Raw genomic sequence first — 21,055 nt, 5'->3', positions numbered from 1 at the left:
ACTAACAAAGAGCAAAATCACCTTAGCTCTCATGTACGGGCCTCAAGGCTCAAGTAACAGTGGACCAGTGATCTCAGTGATGTCACCTGCTGGGCCACCCTGGCATGAGTGAAGTCATTTTGAGAGGACGTGCTAGACTTAGTGGCAGGACACACATGCCCCTGGCCCTTCCTCCTCGTGGCTCTGCACCAAGGAGGGAGGCTCAGACACCACGTGCCTGCTGGCTGGGATGCTGATGTCCTCATGAGCTTTGCCTCTCATGTTGGCCTGTAGTTTCTGGGGGTTGGTGGTGAGCTGTCACACGGAGAAACACACACACAGTCCAAAAGGCTGCAGTCAACCCTCAGTTGATAGGAAAAAATCAAAACTTCTACGAGGTGAGGCCACTGTTCTATTGCTGTGTTTATTAGCCCAATTTCTGATGTCATATCCATGCCATCACTTTCCTTCACTCATTCAGCAAGTACTTATTATACAGTTATTTTACAATCGATATTGTTCTGGGGGATAGGGATATCATCCAAGGCCCCTACCCACGGAGCCCAGCTTCCAGTGCAGGAAAGAGGTAGTGCCCAGGCCCACCAACCGTCCCTGTGTCCACATGTGCGAGTAAAAGCACACGGTGGGGTGACTGAGAGGGACAGGGACAGAAGTAGACCTGCAGATACGATGGACAGGGTGACTCTTCTGACAAGATTTTTAAGTAGAGCCCAGTGCAGCAGTGAGTCCCAGGGATCTAAGGAAGTGAGTCCCAGGCAGAGGGACCAACAAGGACGAACACCCTGAGTCAGGAGTGAGTTCGGAGTGTTCCTAAGACAGCGAGAGACCTGTGGGCCCTGTTCTGTAAGGGGGGAGGTGAAGGCAGAGGGTCGGGGGGCCAGGTCATCGGCTCACAGAGTGATGGGAGACCACTGGGTTTGGTGTCAAATAAAATCTCATCTAGACTGACCGGTTGCCGTCCTGGCTGAGTGCCCTCCAGTGGAGAACCACAGCACTGACCCCCCCCACACACACACACACACTTCCTTTAGCCACACCAGCTAGCTTCCCGTTGTTCTGCCCTCAGTAGAACCCAAGCCCTGTCCCTGTTACAGCCGGGGAAGCCTGCGTCCGTGTTCTGGAGGTGTACGACCCAGGAGCCATGAATTCCACACATGAAACAGGCAAAGAGTCTGCACCTAGAGAAGTGCCTGTCCTGTCCTAAGTGTATCACTCCTCCCCTGAAAGCCACAAGAGAAGCATGCCCCAGGGTAATACCCAGGTCAGGCTCAAGGTCACCCTATTTTAAACAACCCTCACCTTAGGCATGTCAGGCTCACTCTTCATCAAAGGACCCCTTTGAAACTCTAGGAACAGCCTTCAGAGTTTTGGTGTCGTAGAATGGTTGTCAGTTTGCTCATTTGGGAAAACAGGGGTGCTGGGAAATGTGCAGGTACTTAAGATGGATTAGGAGAAGCACATGGCAGGAAGGAGCTTCAGTGCCTCTTGGGGACGTGTGGCCAGGGGGCATAGGATGACTTTAAACAGGGCAATCTCATCGTTCTCTTTATGCCTCAGCAGGGTCCTCTGGGCTCCTGTGTGGAGATTGGACTCAGGTTAGCAGTCTGGCAGCTAGACAGTTAGGAGGCTGAGATCAGGTAGGAGACCGTACTGGCCTTGTCCAAGCTTTAGTCCTCCTGAGAGGAGAGCGTGAGGTGCGGGCCGGCTGCAGATTACTTATTCAGGATATGATTCACAGGTTCCCCCAGTAAGAGAATGGAAAAGAAAAGGAGAAAGGTTAAGTAAAGTTTGCATTAATGAGCTAATTGCTACTGTGGGAAGTTGGGCTCACTGCTGCTGGGAATCTTCAGAGGAATCAATAGGACAATGATTCTCAAGATGGGGTCTGGGGACCAGCAGCCTCGGTTTCACCTGGGAGCTTCCAGGTGAGGATGGAGAGGCAGGGCCTCTACCCTAACTCCTGGCCCTCCCTGATCAACAGTGGTTTCCCACCATTTCTGGATTTTACTTCTGAAGTTGAGTGAAGGTTCATGACTTCAGAGAAGCACTAAGGGAGTGGAGAGAGACACTCCTGCCCGCTGTGCAGGATCCTGGCCCAGTGTGGGGAGCTGTCCATCCCAGGGTGCTGAAGCCAGTGGACAGAGGGTGGTACTTGACCACACCCCAGGCTACCCACTGTGACTTGGCATGTGGATGTGGAGATGCAGGGAGTTTGAACATGTGTGGTGCATTTTCAAGAAGGAATCGTTAGTACCTGGTACAAGAGATGAAAGAGGGCCATTGGAAAGATAAGTCTCAGCTTACTTTCTTAGGGACTTTGATCGATAGTGGTGACAGGAGCAGGTACCATTTTGTAGGTCTGAGTTTGAAGTACCTGGAAAATATCTGGGAGTCTGGAGGATATGGTGGTCTGGAGGATATGTCCACCATGCTGAGAGTAGGTGGACGAGCCCAGGTGTGCTGGCAAGATGGGAAGAGGGCTGGAGACACAAACTTGAGGAGCAGGAGGATGATGGAGGGGATCCCCTCTGTCGTGAGTCAGTGAATTAAGAGTTGTTCTGGGACAAATGCTGGGAGGGGCCAAAGGAAATGACTTCTAGGATGTGAAGCACACTTAGGTACTTAGAAATGGTCCCATTTATTATGAAGGGACTCCTGGGGAGCTCCAGAAAAAACTTCTGGTTCAGGAAATAGTTATTTAACAAAGATTTCCACTGCTTTTAATAACCTGCTGTTTATTTGAAAAGTATTGGAGACTTCATGCATCTCTAGAGGCTTAGGGCATACAAGAGCATGCCATGGATTCCATATCAAACACCCTTTCTTCTCTACAGTTTCAATCTTTCCTGGTGATGGTGGTTTTTTTTTTTTTTTGTTGTTGTTGTTGTTGTTGTTTTTAAGAGATAAAACCCCCAAGGGACTGTGTGTCTTTTATGTTCACATTAGGCTCTGGGTGGGCAAAGAGGACACACTTAGCAACCTAACACAGACTTCTACCAGGGATCTGTCTAGACTACCTGTTGCTAGGCAAACTCAACTCAAGAACGTCCCTACAGATGTGTGATATGAGTGCATCTGGTCTCGGGTTGGCTCAGTGCGAGAACCTAGATAATTCCAAGCTCAGAATTCTTGTTGTAAGTTCATTTTATTGAAAGGAATCAACATAACTGCTGGTATAGGAAGAGACACAATGTAGGTTCTGACAGTCTTCTGTCAACTTTTAAAGGCAAGGCAGATCACCTAGAGAGTCCTCTTTTCTTTTATGGAGAGGGTCAGAATGTGGCTTATTCAGGCACTTAGTTTATTTTCCTCAACATGATCTCAGGTGGTATGATACATGAACTGATAATTCAGCTGTGGATTATTCTCCTTGCAGTAACGATTTGGAGGCCCACTTATTTCTTTATTAGGCCTTCATGTGAACATGGAGCTTGTTGTGTCTGAAGACAGAATTTCAGTCTGAGAGCAAAGGGGTTCACAGCGAACTCCCAGCTACTCCTAATGGAGTGGTTTCCAGTATTCTACCAATTTAGTGACCATTTTCATCTGTATTTCTTTATACTTATAGTTTGTTAATGACTATTTCCCACAGAGAACTCTTTGATGAGTTTTAGAATCTTTTCTATGGATTAGAGCCAAACTGAGGGAGGGATCATGGATGGATCATAATTATTGTATCCATGACAGACAGGATGAAGGAAACTGCAGGTCTGCCTTCCATCCTGGAGAGAATTATTCTAGAACCATGTTTTAAAATTTGTCATCCACCCTTGAGGTTAGTGGATTATTTTAATTAGAAAATTTTCTCTGTATAATCTCTAGCCTATTTCCTAGAAATATTTTCTTTACAATGAGGAAGTCACCTTTTGTTATCTTATTGTAAACATATTTACATTTTATTGAATGTATTTGTCTCAGACTATCATCTACATGAAGCAAAATTGCTCACTAGTTAAGCAATATGCCAGAGACCTATTGACTGTGTAAATTACTTATTTAATTGTCGAGTTGGGAACTTTGTTCATTAAGGATGTGTCAAAGCTGGACATACCTATATTTACTAAATGAACTAGCATTTCGACTCACTCTGTATCTACCAACGACTGTTCTAAGAACTTTCCTAATCTTAACTCATCTGATCCTCAAAACAATTCTATGAAATGGCTGCTGCAATTATCCCTAATTTGCATATAAGGAAATTGAGGCCAAAAGACATTTTATAACTTGCACAAGGGGTGGCAGAACTGGAGGCCAAAGTGTGGGTTCCTCCTGGCTGTGCGCCCCGAGCCATGGCTGTCTGTGGCAATCCAAGTGCAATGCTTTCTTCGAAAAGCTGTGCTAGAAAGTTTCAAGCATTTTTTTCCCCTCTCTCTCCCAAAGCATAGCCATGAGTTGGTTCTTGTGTCTTGATATAGTTCCCCCCCTTGGTTATTTTCTGGCCAAAGTGGTCTTCACGTGACTCTCGTCACTCTGACCTACTTCTGAGCCCAGCTGACTTAGATCTTGACCCTCTCCTGAGTCAATGACGTGATAGCTGGAACTCCTATCTGTCGGCAGCACAGAGGCCCGTGTTTCTGTCTCAAGATGGAGAATTATGGACGTTGCAAGGTGGACAAGTTCGCCTCAGCAGGAACTGTGGAATGGAGGGAAGAACACTCACTGCCAGGTGTTTAATACCCAGCGGATGGAGCCCTCTCCTCTCACCTCATCCTGCCTGCTGGTTGAGAGTCTGTCCCAGGATGAGCTCTGCATCTGCTGGGAGACACCCACAGAGTAGGCACTGTCAGGTGCCACTTCTACAAGACTTCGTACCTTCTCTTTAAGAAAAGCCTCAAAGACCCTTAGAAGCATAATCGTTTATCTCAGAGGCATTTTCCGTCCCTTGGCAGGTGTGCTGTATGTGAAGCTCTGGGGCATACTTTAGCTAGGGATGGATCTTTCCAGCGCCTCCCAAAATTCAGTAGCTAAATAGTCACCTAATACACCATTTTTTCTAAGGACACAATGAAGTCTTCGTGGAACTAACGTGAGCTGGCCTCCATAGCCCTACGTGGCCCTGAACAGTGCTGACATCAGGAATAGGGCTCATGTGCCCTCCTGAGGTGTTCAGGGAAAGTTCAGTACCATGCTGTGCCCACTGCTGCCCACAGCCAGTGCCTATTAATTACCCAGGTCTTCTGCTTTAGGAAAAGCAGACACTAGATGTTCTGAACAGTTCATACCCAAGGGAATACTTACCCTTGACTCTCACTCCTGGAGGAGCAAACCCATTTTGTCCCTTTATATGGCGGTTACAGTTCTATTTTCCATGGACTACTTTCCTGAAGATCTCCAGGAGCACAGAGCAACACCAGAAGGCCCGTTCCCATGGTCTGCCCACCCTCCCACGGTTAAATGGCCAGTTTTCCCTAGTACGAAAAACAAGACAAGACGACAAAGAGCTCTGTCTACAAAGGCTCACTGATATGTACGGAGAACTGGCCAGCAAGACATCGCTGTTCTCGCTGGTCTCCAACTGCAGACACCAGTTCTGTTTTCCCATATACGTAAAGCATTCTTTGCATTCGAATGTTCATAGAAATCATGCAGTGTGGTAAATCATGCCTTCAATCCAAAGTGGTCTCGTTTGAATGACTGCCAATGTTTCTCTTTTCAGTTCCTCCCAAATTTGTGGTTCAGCCCCGGGACCAGGACGGGATCTATGGCAAGGCTGTCATCCTCAATTGCTCGGCTGAGGGTTATCCTGTCCCCACCATCGTGTGGAAATTCTCAAAAGGTACCGAGTTACTTGATTTACTTGTTATCTGCTAAGCATACAGGCTATTCTCTAGAGATGCTTCCTGCAGGTAGAGTGTGGTTCTGTCTCCCCCGAGTCTCGGGTGTTTTCACTCAGACCATGCAAGTTCATGACAATGTGTCCTTGGAAAGACCCCCAAAGGACATCATCCAGGTAGGCTATTCCAACACCTGGGAAGTGACTATCTGTCTACCTGTAAGTAACAGTGATCTGCTTGGAGACCACTGCAAACCTGCACATGAGAAGCTTCAAGGGTGAATTGTCAAAATTATGCTGTCCTGGAAAAGTTTGTGCCCACTATTAAGGCATGAGATTAAACAATGGAAGAAAGTTAAAAAATAAAATCATTGGCTGGCACAGTGGCACAAGCCTGTAATCCCAGTGGCTCAGGAGGCTGAGGTAGGAGGCTGGTGAGTTCAAAGCCAGCCTCTGTAAAAGCAAGGTACTAAGCAACTCAGTAAGACCCGGTCTCTAAATAAAATACAAAATAGGGCTGGGGATGTAGCTCAGTGGTTGAGTGCCCCTGAGTTCAATCCCTGGTACCAAAATAATTTTTTTTGAAAATTTGCCTGGTCACTTTAGAGTAGCTGTTTGAGGTATGATCTCCTTACCTTGGTGATGTTTTTAAAGGCAGTCCTATTGTGAGTGGCATTTAATGTTATTTTCTAATGACTGGATAGAGTTTAGATTAACACATCAGTAAGTACACTTAATTATCTGTTGCCTGAGCTAAGAATGAGTTCAATGACAAATTCATGAAGGTCTACTCTTTCTCATATTCCTTCTGGATGTGGGTAGTTTAGGATTAGCTTTCTATTCATTTTTTTTTTTTAAGTTTTGAGTTTGGTTGACATATAATTATACATACTTACGGGGCACAATGTGATGTTTTGATACATGTTTGCATTGAGAAATTATCCAATAAGGCTAATTAGCATATCCATTACTTTAAACATTTCTCATTTTCTTTGTGGTAAGAACATACAATATCCTCCCCTCTAGCTATTTTGGAATGCACAGTAAATTGTTGCCAACTCTGCTCACGCTGCTGTGCACTAGGACACCAGGATTTATTCTTCTTATCTAATTTAGCAGCGCCCCCAGCCTGCCCTCCCCAGCCTCTGGTAGCTGCTATTCTACTTGAGATTACTTGTATTTTGGGGGTTCCACTTATCAGTGGAAGCACACGAGATTCCTTCTGTTCAGCTACTTCACTTACTAAGTCCTTCAGTCTCATCCACGGTGTCACAGTGACAGCCTTTCATCCTTCTTTGTTAGTTCTCCTAAGTCATCAGGGGCCCAAACTTCTCAAATCGGAAGAAGAGCTCTGCCACTCTGCAAGTATCTCTCACCCGGTGTTCATGTGACCCAGAAACCTGGCAAGAACAACTAGAGGAGGCTCTAAGTCAGGTTGGCACATGGTTTCAGAGGTTGCGGCCACACTCAGCAGGCTCCATGGCTTTAGCCCTGAGATGAGGCAGAGCATTATGGCAGAAGGCAGTGGTGGGGGAAAGCTGCCGAGTTCCAGGCAGCCTGGAAGGAAAGAGAGAAAGAGAGAGAGAGAGAGAGAGAGAGAGAGAGAGGTGTAGGTGTGTGTCAGGGCATGCACCTAGTGACCCACATCATCCACCTAGGTCCCCCCTCCCAGCTGTCCAGCCATCAAATCAAGGGATTTGCCCTCCTGATCCAATCACATCCCCAAAGCCCCGTCTCTGAACAGGAGATTTTGGTGGACATTCCACATCCAAACCATCACACCCTCAAAGACAGACATTAAGCTAAAGTGGTGGCGCTGACGTTTCTGTGGAGGAGGGGGCACCAGAGGGGAGTATGTCACACATCAGTCCTGCTGACGTCCCCGTGACCAGGTCACTCCTCCCTGTCGGGGTCTCTAGGCCATGTTGTGGCCAGCACATGGTCATCGTGAGCTTGACTTATATTCATTTATGAAAGGAGGGGAGGATGGACACTGGGCAGAGGGCATCTCTAGCACTTTTTTGGACGTGTCTCTGTTTTTCTAGAAAAATGACTTTTGATCACATTGATCTTGGTAGGTGTGTTCATTTTTCCCAGGAATAATTTTCTACAAGTAGAATTGCTGGCTCAGAGAGTGAACTATTTCTCCAGCTTTTGAGATGTGTTGACAATTTGCCAGTGTTGACTCATGCACACACCCTCCCCAGTTTGCAGGGGTGCCTGTTTCTTGTAAGCGTGGTAGTACTCCATATATGCTTGTGCTTAAATATTACCCAGTACAATAGAGGGATAATGTATATTTCTCCTTTAATTATGTAAGTAATAAAGATGTTTCTCTGAAAACCATCAGCTTTGCTTGTGGAACTTGTTTCCTGTAATCAAAATCATCTCTCAGAGCATAAGCACCACTCCTTGAAATATGACAAAACAGACATCAATAAACCAGGCTCAGGTCACCTCCCTGGGAGCTGTAACAGTTTAATCCCAGGGCCACAGAGTTCAGAGTGTATCACAGTGGCCCGGGGTAGCTGCTTCAGAAATGAACCACACTTGCTGAAAAGTCGTACTGTCACTTTTAACCTTGGATCTGCGTACACCAAGTCTAAGGCATTCAATCCTGTCTCCTGATTTTTCCTCTTACATGAACAAACAAGGTCACTTATCTATAAGAGAGTTTTAAAAATTGGGGATTCATAGCCTGGTGACCCTCACCTGGGCTCCCAGAGTTCCACAGGTGAACTAATTTCTTCCACAGGCCTCTCATCCACAGTGGAGGGAACTGGCATTAATCACTGGCCTGAGACCAGGGCCACCCCTTGTTAGCTGCTGGGAACCCAGAAGGGCTGCCAAAGGGAGAGAATAGATGATGCCCTGGCCTGTGTCCTTCCCTGGCCCGTGGGGATGGACGATGCCTAGAATGTTCCAGAAACTCCAAGGAGGACACTGTATGTAATGAAAGGAAGTCCCAGAGGTCCCAGGAGGCCAGAGTCCTGTGCCAGTCATCACAAGCATGTGGCTTTGCCAAGTGTGGAGGGTGGCCTGAGCCCTGGGACGGTGATCTCGCCAAGGCCAGGAGGCTGCTGGGATGGCCTAAGCCAGGAGGTGTGAGCTGCCCACACCTGAGGGGTGCCACCATGCTTGCTGAAGGCAGACGGCACGGAGAGCAGGACCTGAAGGCCTGGTAGGAACCCTGGGGGCGAGGACCTGAACAGGTGGACCAGCAGTTGGTTCTGACTGTCCTTAGCTGAAGGACTCCATGAGGTGTGAAAGGAAGGGAGACGTGGAGGATGGCTCTGGGTCCTTGCCCTGATGACTCTGAGAGGAGTGGAGGGGCTGATGGGAGGAAAGGGCAGCTCGGGGGTCAGATCCAGGCTGGGACCAGGGCAGGAGTCCGGGCCTCAGTCCCTGAGCACACAGCTGGATGTCTAGAAGAAGCACTGGTGCAGCGCCCCTGACCTTCTCTTTCTCCCTCTGTGATAAATGCTGCTCTTTGTCAGGGCTTCCACAGTCTGTTCTGCCACCACAGGCCAGCTGCCGTTTGTCACCACAGTTCTGTGTCAGGCTGACTCTGTGCTCACCACAACCCCACGGCCACAGTGGTTTCCAGAGAGGAATGTCCCAGCTCTCCCCTGTTCACAGAGGACCCCCCTGGCCCACTCTCCCCTGTTCACAGAGGATCCCCCTGGCCCACTCTCCCCTGGTCACAGAGGATCCCCCCTGGCCCACTCTGCCCTGTTCACAGAGGACCCCCCTGGCCCCCTCCTCCCTGTTCACAGAGGACCCCCCTGGCCCACTCTCCCCTGTTCACAGAGGACCTCCCTGGCCCACTCCTCCCTGTTCACAGAGGACCCCCCCTGGCCCACTAGTCCCTGTTCACAGAGGACCCCCGGCCCACTCCTGGTTACAGATGTCTTTATCGGTGCATGTAGTCACACCTGACAGTGGGGTGCGTTCTGACGTAATCCCATGAGCGTGGGATGAAATGTGCTTCATTGCAGGGCCCAGAGCTCCCCCTTTCTCTCCCTCCTCCCTCTCTGCTCCCCTCCCCTGCTCTGCTGACCTTCCTTCTCTTTATTCACCGTTTTTCCAGTTGGTGATTACTTATGTGAACGTGGGACTCTCTGTGGCAGGTTCACGTAGCTTCATTTGTCAATTCATTCTGCAGTTCCTGCCTCTTCCCTCCCTCCCCTCTCCAGCTCCTTCCTGAACACCACTGATCCCCTCAATCCTCATGAGATTCTTCTCCCCCTTTTCCTTATCCTGGCCTCGCTTCCTCACATGAGAGGAAAGCACTGGACCCTTGACTCTCTGAGTCTGGCGTACTTCACTTATCGTGATGTTCCCCAGGCCCATCCACCTACCAGGAAATGCAGTAATCCCATTCTTCTCCACAGAGTGCTCACGCCACACTTTCTATATCCGCTCACATGTGGACAGGCCCTGGGCTGGCTCCGTGTCTTGGTTCCTGTGGACTGTGCTCACTGGGGGAGGCTGGTGGCCCACACTGTACGTATGGGGACAGAGCCACCCGACTTCCCTTAGAAGCACTTGGCTATTCTGCTGGGGTGCACCCGAGAGAGAACCCCTGCCTCTGGGACAGTCACAGTCTATACCTGCATGTTGTTTTCTGTGGTCAATTTCCCCATAGATGTGCTGGGCCTGTTCTTAAGTACATTCAAATGTCTTTTATTTTTAAAGATATTTTGTGACATTTTCCTGTAAATATGTGTCTTCTTCCAAGCTTTCCCTTTCTCCTTCAGGGTCTGCCATTACTGTGTCAAAGGCTCCTCACTTGTTGACTACAGCTGCCATTTTTCTCTCCTTTTAAACTCATTTATTCTCATTTTAATTTGTTTAGTACCTTCCAACTTCTACTCTCTGTCTTTTTACTCAGCAAAACCTCTCCTCCTCTGTACGCCTTCCAATTCACCCTTCATGGAATTATTTTATCTTTCCCCTTCTCTCTCCAGTTCTGCCAGCTCACACTTCGCTCTTGAGCCGTGGCTTTAGAGTCAAGTGACCATTCACAGTTTCTTCTCAATCGTGGCAATATTTTCCTGGTGAGATTACTTGCTATTTTTCAGTTTCTTTCTTCCATTTCTTTATACGGTCTCTGCTAGATCTGGCATCCTTTGGAATACTTACATGTGAAGAAATTCACATCCCCTGGAAGAGATTGTCTTGTGCAAATACTGGATGGCCCAACCCTACCCTCTGATTCCTAAACTCCCACCAGGAGGTGTTCCACCTGTGCTGCTGTCTACACCTGGGTCTGGTCCCGAGGTGTGGCTCTGCTCTGCTGCGGCTGGCTGAGGTTCCCACGTGTGCCTCTGCTCAGCACACCTGCCAGGTTGCCCATCGCACTACCTTATTGGGATGTTGCCTACTTCCTAAATTCACAGAAAGTTGACCTTCCAGTTTTTAGCCTCCTTTCTTCTACTTGCTTTCCTGAGAAGAAATGCTGGTTTATGCCTCCATCTTCAAATCCCCAATCCTGGATTCAATGTGAAGCCTTATTAAATTCATATTCTATTTTAGAAAAGGTAGTGAGGTAGAGAAAGAGCAGAAACCATCAGTCAAGAGAATGGGCTGAGCGTTCAAACCCCAGCCAAAGCACCATCTGGCGCTGTCACTGCCTGTAAATGACCTTATCTGTGGGAACCCTAACTTCCTTGTATGTGAAACAGAATAAGCAGATCAACTGAATGAGAAGATTTATATAATTCATAGGAAGCACTTATTATGGGGTCTGGCAGATAGCAATTAGTCAATAAATGTCATGTTATCATTATCATCATTACTGCCATTATTATAACTTCCATGGTTAGCCAGTTGTCCCCAAACCATTTACTGAAGAGGCCACCCTTTCCCACTAACTTGACATGCTTTAAAGTCCATGGCAGTGTGTGTGACTGGGGACCTAATTTTTGGTGCTCCCTGTTGTGCTGACCGGTGTCTTCAGGCTCCAGAACCATATCTACTTTAGGGATTGGGGGGGGGGTGGTCTTTTGAAAATATATTGATTCGTCTGAACACACTGTAGTCATTATTTTTCTTTTTTGAAACTATCTTAGCTTTCTCGTATGCATTTTGTTCACTTTTTTTCTTCCAGATGGATAATTTAATCAAGGAAAATTTTATTGAGTTTTCAGTTAGTCTGGAAAACACAGAGAGCTGTAAATCTAGAGGCTGATTGGAGAACAGTGACATGGTTAGAATATTGAGATTTTTCCACCAACACCTTGGGTGGTCTCTCCATTTATACAAATCCTTCTGCACAATGTTCATAAATAATTTTACTGTTTTTTCTCTGTGGTTCTCAGTAGCAGAACAGTTTTCTTTGATCCTGTTGTTGTTTTTTGTTTGTTTGTTTGTTTTTGCAGGGGGAAGGTTTTGTACCAGGGCCATAACCTCTGTGATATCCATGTCTCTCTTCTCTTAGCGAGGGAGAGGTGGTCCTTAATTTGGGGAGTTCCTGTCCCCTCCACTGTCTAGCACACAGAGGGCTCCAGCTGGGGTGCTGCCTGCTTCTTCCTGCCTGTTTCTCTCTAGAAGGGCTTCCTCCCTGCCCCTTCCTCATGTCCCTCCTGTCCCCAGCTATAACATAGTCACACGAAGTCCTGGTCTCCCAGCTCCATTTCTCCCTGGAGGCTCCAGAGCATCTGTTGCCAGAAGCAGTTTTGCCTTTGCCCTGTCGTCTCCTGCTGTGCCAGACAAGCAGTTGGAGGTTGTCGTTTCTGCATGCGCATGGTGTGGTCACCAGAGGCCTGACTGTCCCTTACCACTGGGGCTGCACAAGCCTCCTTTTCTGCCTCACCATCAGCCATTTCAGGAGTCCCCTTTTGGATCGTTGACTCTGTCAGGCCAACAGGGGACTGACTGTTTTTCTGAGAAATCCATAGACATGAAACCAGATGCTCACAATAGTTACCCAGATACTTCCATGCAGGGTGCTCATTCCACACTGGAAACAAATGCTGGGCACGGCACACCTGGTCAGAAGGCTCAGGTGGCCTGCTCTGGGGCCTCACCTTGATCACACCCACCCTTCTCTCCCAGGGCCAAAGTGACATCCCCGGGTTCCTCCATTGTCCCTAGTGCTTATGTCTCAGAATAATACCATGAGGAGGACATGGGAAGCCCAAGCCCAAGTTCCTTGAGCAGGTTAACTCCAGGACACGCTTTCAGCCAACACCAACGTCAGGTCTTTAGTGAGATGACGGAGGCCCCATCCTTTTCAACACTCGAGACAGGTCATACTGCAGAGAACTTATCTCCATTCAAACAATCAATCTGGAAAGAGGCAAATGATCAAGTGAGACAAAGAAGACACAGCTGCAGGGACTCCTCTCAGTCCCAGTGCAAAGCTGGGGCAGCATCACATAATTGAGGTGCTTCTCCTGCCTCCAGTGTCACAGGTCACATCAGCAAGCGCTGAATCACGATCTGTTCACTCTTCAATTTTCCAATAACTAAGCCAAGTGTGCATGTTCCATCTTACTGATAAAAAGCAATCCTTGCATACTGGATACAGAATTATAATCATGGAATTGGCCTGCCAGAGGACTGCGCTACCAAGTCACACCAAGTCCTCTTCATAGGTTTCTTTGACATAGAAATAAAGGAATTAAGGGAAGATAGCCAAAGTGCACAGTGAACATGATTATATGTTGATTTATAGAGGAGGTCGCCTAGGGGCTTCCTCAGCAGGTGCTGTTTTATCCAGAAGGGATTTAACATAAGAATTTGAGGGATACAAAATTCTTGGAAAGATGGAACAAGCAAACCTGCCCTACAGGTCCTTGAGGAGTGTGGGAACCATGAGACGCTCCTCCCGTCAGTGGTGACAGTGCCCTGTGTTGCTGACGCAGTAGTTTGTAGACGCTCTTCCACAGGAGGCTGGTGCTGATGTCCAGGGTCTGCCTGTGTGTCCGTGGGCCACCTCTGAAGGAGAACGTCTCCTTATAGGCTGATTTTAAGCACTTCTTGCTGGTGAAATATAAACCAGAGTCTGGTGACAGAAGAGCTGGGAATTGTAGTTTTCAGACTTCCCTGTAATTTAGGGAGAGTTTAGAGGGAAAGGGAACGTTGAGTGTCAAAAGACAGCATCCAACACAGGAGACAAAATATCACAGCACGCATCACACAGTGGTGGAACCTTCATTTTTTGGGATTGGGGACAGCTCTCCCAGCGTGGGCTGGTGGGATGTGTCCCTGTCCATTTCTCTTTAACAGATGTACAGAACTCCTCTGCATGCCGTCCCCAAGTAAGGAAGTGTCCATCTTCGGCTGCTGACTTTTAGCAGGTGCAGCTGTGATTGCGTCTGGGCCTGTTCTCTTCCTGTCTCCACCCCTGTCTTTGCTCCTACTCATTCCCAGCAACCCACTCCTCTCAGAGAAGAAAACCCTTCCCCTGGAGAAGAAAACCAAGCTCCTTCCTCAGGAAAGCACCATTCTTTCCCGAGGGACAAAGGGATGGTGACTGAGTCTTGGTGAGAAGAGAGAATAGCTTTCTTACCACTTGGGTGCAACCCAGGAAGCATGCAGAGAACCCCTCCAACTAGCTGTTCTGCTCTGGATCAATCTTATTCCACCGGGCTCACTGGCCAACTTCTGGACCTCAGCGCCAGCATTTATACTCACAGATTCCTGTCCATACACTCTTTCTTCCCTTGATGTAAATACTAATCTTTCATTTTGTGTAAATGCATTATTTTCATTTCATATGTGATTTAATTAAAGGAGGCAGAGAGAACTAGCCAGTTGCCCAAAGGGGCAGCTGGGGTGCAGAGGGCAAGAGGACTCAGCTCTTTGACTCTTAGCCAAGTGCTCTCTCTACAGATGAGTGAACACTTAAAAGTAGGTTCACTGGGACACTCAGCTAAATGCTGTCCCCACATCCTCAGCCCCTGAGAGCACAGTTAGGCATATCTTTTCAGCATATAAGAAAGGTCACCCAGCATTGTCACACCCAGCAATCCAGCATGTGCATCACATAATGCTGGAACATTTTAGTTCCATGTAATGGAGCATTGAAATTGTCCCCACTTAACACCAGCTAGCCACAGAAAATTGACAGCTTTTTAATTAATGGCTGCTACTTGCTATGTTCCATCTTCTGGCTGATTACCCAAAGTGCTTACCTTGTGCTAAGAAGATTACAGGATTTGCATATTGTACGCACTGTGTTAAATTTTACTCTTTAAAATGATGAATCTAAAGTAGATGACCGATAATTATATCAAATCATGGCCACATCCACTGCCTTAGCAAATGGGATGACTCCTGGGACAGTGTGTTCACTAGGATACTGTTTACTATGATTGGGCCTGCAGATGCTGTCACCCTTCAACTTAGGCTCATTTTTCTGATGAAAGAAAGATTTAATGTTTTTCAAACACTTAAACTTCATTTCTCTCTTCATTAGCTTCTTTTAATAATGAACAGGCTTATCTCAGTCCAGAGGGGAATTAATGGATCATCCTTGTCCACTGTTTAATTGAAAGAGCTTAGCAAAGTAGTTAAATTTCATGATGCCCTTCTTTAATATAAGTGCTTCAACTAATAAAAGTATTTTTAAGGTGAAAATTCTTTAAGGAAAGGAAAAAATATGTAGTGTTTACATAGACAATCCTCTAATATTCTCAAATTCTACAAGTATTACATTAGATTTTGAGAATTTTCTAAACATAGCTTACATAATTTTTAAAACCCATCATTTTTATTTGAGATTTCCTGATTTTTAGTCTGATGGAGATATTTTTTAAAATTCTCCATTCAGCCAAGTTTTCAGGTTGTTCCCCTTAGACTAGAAGTAGCCCCCCAATTTGCAGTCATCGTGGAGAAAGACGATAGTAGTTTTAATAGATTTTCAAAATGTGGACTTGAGTAAAAACAATGGAGTTTTTCCTTGATTTGAAGGTGAAATCCTTTATCCTTACATTAAAGAACTCATTATCTAAAGAAGTAATCTTAGAATACATAAAACCAAGTCCTTTAATATGAGATCTACTTTTACAGGAGAAAGAAGAGTCAATCACATCCATGGACAAAACCATAGTTGACAATATTCAGCATCAAATTCTGATTAAAATAACAATAATCAAAAAATGTAAAATGAGAATATAAGGACATCTTCCTAAAACCCCAAAGGGCTTTGAAACATGAAGAAGAAAACAAAAGGCCCAGCAGAAAAATGAGCAGGGATATGAAGGAGCCGTTTACCAAAGAACTAGTAAAAATGGGCAGTAAATTTTTGGAAAGAAGTTAAAAAATTATATATAAGAAAAAATAAACCCAAAACACTCTGAAACATTTAAATTAGTATAATAAGACATGTTATATGGAAGATTAAAAGGATTAATAATGTACATTTGTGAGGAGTCAATTAACTCCTGCTAACACTGTTGAAGATAAAACTAGTACATTCTTTACTAAGCAATTTGACAAGACCTGTCAGCACTTGACTCTTAATTTCACTCTAAAGGCAAGTCCAACAGTGTGCCTTCCCCACCATTGTGAACTAGTGAATGAAGAGGTGGGACTTGGTCCCTAAGGTAGAGTCAGATAATCATAAAGTGATTAAAAAATTGAAAGCAGCATTAAAACAGCAACAATAAGCAATATCATGTGCTTACGATGTGCCATACCCTGGTTCAAGGACATCCATGCTTACAACACCCAATGAAGGGGGCACTATAATTATCTCCATTTTATAGGTGAGGAACAGGAAGGCTCCCTACCTAATTTCTCACAGTGTGTTGGTGATCTGTTGCTGAGTAACAAATCACTCCAAAATTTTATGGCTTAAAATAATGCACACTTCTCATCTCCCCTTTTCTGCTGGCCTGGAACACTGGTGGCCGAGGGAAGTCCTCTGCTTAGGTTCTCTCCCAACACAGCTTATTTCTGTGTGGTGTGGGCAGGGGATGCAACTCCTCGGTATGTCCTGGGCAGGGTCTTCTTCCAAGCTCCTCGTGTGATTGTTGCATGGTCAGTTTCTTGCAGACTATGGTAGGAGGCTGCCTTCAGTTCCCTCCCTTGGGAGCCTCTGTGTGGGAGAAGGAAGCTCAAATGGCAGCTGCCATTCCTTAGGGAGAGGAAAGGAGGGGAGGAGAGAGAGAGAAGAGACAGCCTGCCCAGTATTTGCCACAGTGTGGGTGCTCAGTAATTGAACAATAGCTTCCACTTGTGTAAACTGAGGATACTCTTTCTGTGTGCTTAGAAATATTAGGAAGGCTATAATCCCTCCAGATAGTGGGGTTGGAATCTTGGGAGAAGAAGGGCATTTACATCCTTCTACTCTTCAAAAAAAAATTTTTTTTTTTTTTGGGAGAGAGAGAGAGAGAGAGAGAGAGAGAATTTTTTAATATTTATTTTTTTAGTTTTCGGCAGACACAACATCTTTGTTTTTGTATGTGGTGCTGAAGAGACAGATAGCGGGCAGCACGCATGCCAGGCGAGTGTGCTACCGCTTGAGCCACATCCCCAGCCCTCAAAATTTTTTAAAAAGAAAATTCACAGAACTCTCATGTTTAACACTCCAGAAAGCAAATTAGTAGATAGCTTTCATTAGCAAATTTTATTGATTATGTTTCAAAATCAATCACTCATTTAGTTATGTGATAATTCAGCGCCATGCATTTAAAATTATTTGTGAACTTTCACATGACTGAAGTTTTAAATTACCTATGTTACACATACGTTTCTAGGATAATTTTGTATTGTATACATTTTGGTAATTTCTCTGCTTCTGAAGAGTGAAAAGATTTAGGAATAAGAATGATTTTATTCATTTAGTGTTACTTTGTAAAATGTTTAATAACTGATACTGAGAAAAGGAGCATACAGAAATCATAAAAAATTATTATATTTTAAAATAGAAATCAATTATATTTTTGTATACTAGCACTAGGTACACAGATACCAAAATTAAAAACATGAAGCCATTTATAATTAGTCAAAAAATTAAATAATAATTAGTAAATCTAACAGATATGTACAGAAATTGTATGCTAAAACTATACAATGCTAATGTAAGAAATCAAAGTAATTTAAATAAATGGAGACACATACCATGTTCATGGATTGGAAGACTCGACATCGTTAAGATGTCAGTTCTTCCTGAATTGATAACAGAGATTTAACACAATCCCTCTCAAAATCCAAGCAATGTTATTGTTTTCAAAACTCATTCATACCTTGTTTTGAATAAGATGAATTTTTAAGAATTTGTTTATGTAGACCATTTTATAATATTTTATACCATAGATATATAATGAAGAGCTCATCCAAGTAAACACTGCTAGCATATCCTCTTCCTTCCAATTTTGCACTTATCTCACATTTGAATTCCTCTGAAACCCAAGAATAGCCAGTGAGCAACCAGTATCCAAGTCCTGCCCACAACCTGTTTTTATAAATATTTTTTCGGAACATAGTCATGCAATTAACTTATTGTTTTTCACAGCTGCCTTCATGCTTTGGTGGCAGAGATGGTTTTAAAAGAGACTGTATGGCCTGCTAAACTTACAATGTTTAATATCTGAGCCTTTATAGAATAAGGTTGTCGACACCAGTCTGAAATTATTGGTTATTTCTATCCATGAACTAGATAGAACTTATATACTTTATAAAGTTTACTTCACATTTTAATTATTTTCAAGAACTTATAATTTTAATGGACCAGTATAGAAACTGTTTTATTAAATTCATCCTAATTATTTCATGTTTTGATGTAAATGTGTTGTCTTCTTTTAAGTTTCAGTTGCTTGTTCCTAACATATATAAATAAAATTGACTTGGGCTCTGTGTACGGGTGTTGGTATTTCATGCCTTTACTAACTTGCTTTATCGTTTTAGCAGCATTTTTCGTATTGTTATCATACTATTGATGGAGTCATGCCATCATCAGTGAAGTGATTTCGTCTTTTCCAATCTGTGTTCATTTCATTTCATTTTTCTTTTTTCTTGTTCTTGCTATAGTCTTCAGAACAGTGTTAAATAAAACACTGGTATCTTACATCCTAGTTTCTTTCATCACTTTTGGTGATAATTCAGTCTTTCACAATTAGGTTTGAGGTTATTTGTAGAGTTTTGATCATGATTTTTGTTCTATTCCTATTTTTCTGTCAGATTTTTTTTGTGAGTGGATGTTGAATTCCATGAACTGTTTTGTTGTTTTCTTTCTCTTTTTTTTGTCCTCATTGAAGTTGATAATATGGTGTTTAGGTTTTGGTCTACTGACTAATTTTTTTAACTTAAACCAACCTTGCATCCATGGGGTACACCTGTGGTATGTTGTTTATTTTTATTTATTGGTAAACCTTGCTTGTTTTACTTAACGGTCTTCCTATTTATGTTTGTCAGGACAGTGGTCTGTTCTCTTTTTCTTTAAGATCTTTGGTTTTGGTATCAGTGTGATGCTGACCTCATAGAAACAGTTGCAAACTTTCCTTCCTATAATGGTATGTGTCAATGAGTATTATTTCTTCTTTAAATATTGGGTAATATGTTAGTGAGCTTCCTGTCACTGTGATAAAATGCCTGAGATAAATCAACTGACAAGAGGAAAGCTTTGGTTTGGCTCATGGTTTCAGAGGTTTCATCCAAGATCACTTGTCTCTGTTTTCTCTGGGCTTGTGAGTCAGAGCATTGTGGCTGGGAGGGCATGGGGGAGCAGAGCTGCCCTCCTCATGACAGCCAGGAAATTGAGAGAGGAAGGAGAGTGGAGATGAGACAAATGTGCACTTCAAAGCCATGCCCCAGGGGCCTCCTTCCTCTAAGGTTCCCACTACTCCCAACAGCCCACCAGCCCGGAGCCGGGTCTCCATGACATGGGCCTTTGGGAGACACCTCAGACCCAGGTTACTATAGAGCCCCCCAGTGAAGCCATCCGAGCTTCGATGCTCTTTGTAGAATGTTTTAAACTACACATTCCATTTACCTAGTAGACAGGGTTATCTATTGTTTGATAGATGTAGGATAATTAGGATTATCTAGTTTTTGAGTGATCTTTGAGATAGTTTTTTAAAGAAATTTACCTATTTAAGTTGTCAAATTTATTGATACCAAATTATTCTTTATATTTTCCTATTATCCTTTTAATGCAAGTAGAAACTACAATAATAACCTCTTTTATTTCAGTTGCTTGTAGTTGCTTTTTTCTTCACAAATTCAGGTAGAGGTTTATGTATTATATTGTCCTTTTCATAGAACCAGTTTGGGGCTGTACTGGATCTCTCCTACCGTTCTTTGTCTCGTTGACTTTGCAGTGTCCTGTTGGGTTGTGTTTGCTCCTCATGCAGTGCCTTCTGGCTCTATCTGACATTTGTCCTCTTCTAGCACAGCATTTAACATTGCAAACTCCCATGGAAGTGTTGCTTTAAGCCACATTCCACACATTTTGATACGTTGTGTTTTGGTTTTTATTTTTACTCAACTCAAAATATTTTTCACATATCTATAGTGATGTCTTCTTTGACTTGTAAGTTATTTATAAGTGTGTTGATTAATTTTCAAACAGTCAAAGCTCTCCTAGGTATGTTTCTGCTATTGATCTCAATTTTAATTTTGCTGTAGAAGTCAAACATTCTTTGCATTGTTTTCATTGGATAGCATTTATTTAAATATGAGTTATAACCCACAGTATCATTTCTCCTGTTGACTCTCTAAGGCTGTCCAGGCTACGTAACAGGTTACCCTAGACCTAAGCAACAAACTAGTCTCATGGTTCTAGAGGCCGAGAGCCTGAGGCCAGGTCACCAGCTGGTGGGATTTGGGAGGGGGCCCTCTTACTGTGTCCTCACATGGTAGAAAGGGTCAAGAGAGCTCTCCATGGTCCCTTTTACAAGGATACTAATGCCATTCGTGAGGGCTGCACCCTCATGACCTAATGACCTCCCAAATATCATCCCATTGGGCATCTTGACATATGGTCCAGGGCACACAGACCTCCTCGCTTGTGGTCATTGTTCTATGACCACTTGAAACAGTACACACTCTGCTATTGTTGGGTGTAGAATTCCACAAATGCCCAGTAAGTCAAATTGATTGGTGGTGGTGACTAAGTCCTGGGTATTTCCAGTGTTATTTCTTCTGTTCTTTCTACTCTCTCCTTTGAGACTGCAATTACTCATTGTTAGACTATCCAGAATGTTATATGCTGTATTTTCCACTCTTTGCTCCTTTTGTTTCACTTTGAATAATTTATTTTTCTTTTCTTTTTTTTTTTTTTTTTTTGGTGGGTGGAGGATACCAGGGATTGAACCCAGGTGTGCTTAA

General features: G+C 44.3%; 1 protein-coding gene across 2 annotated transcripts in view; it reads left to right on the top strand.

Annotated features, from left to right (window-relative positions):
• Positions 1–21,055, top strand: part of Dscam (DS cell adhesion molecule) — a 668,205-nt gene that overhangs the window by 447,239 nt on the left and 199,911 nt on the right. For both annotated transcript variants that reach the window (XM_058577314.1, XM_058577315.1), the window contains exon 10: positions 5,657–5,776. In XM_058577314.1, the coding sequence (XP_058433297.1) occupies positions 5,657–5,776 (120 nt within the window). The remainder of the gene's footprint in view (positions 1–5,656; positions 5,777–21,055) is intronic.

The sequence above is a fragment of the Marmota monax genome, unplaced genomic scaffold (genome assembly GCF_021218885.2).
Source record: "Marmota monax isolate L192 unplaced genomic scaffold, Marmota_monax_Labrador192_F-V1.1 WCK01_AAM20220418_F8-fsc00125, whole genome shotgun sequence".
Taxonomy (NCBI): domain Eukaryota; kingdom Metazoa; phylum Chordata; class Mammalia; order Rodentia; family Sciuridae; genus Marmota; species Marmota monax.
The sequence above is the reverse complement of the archived record's forward strand: the minus strand, read 5'-3'. Positions and strand labels throughout refer to the sequence as shown.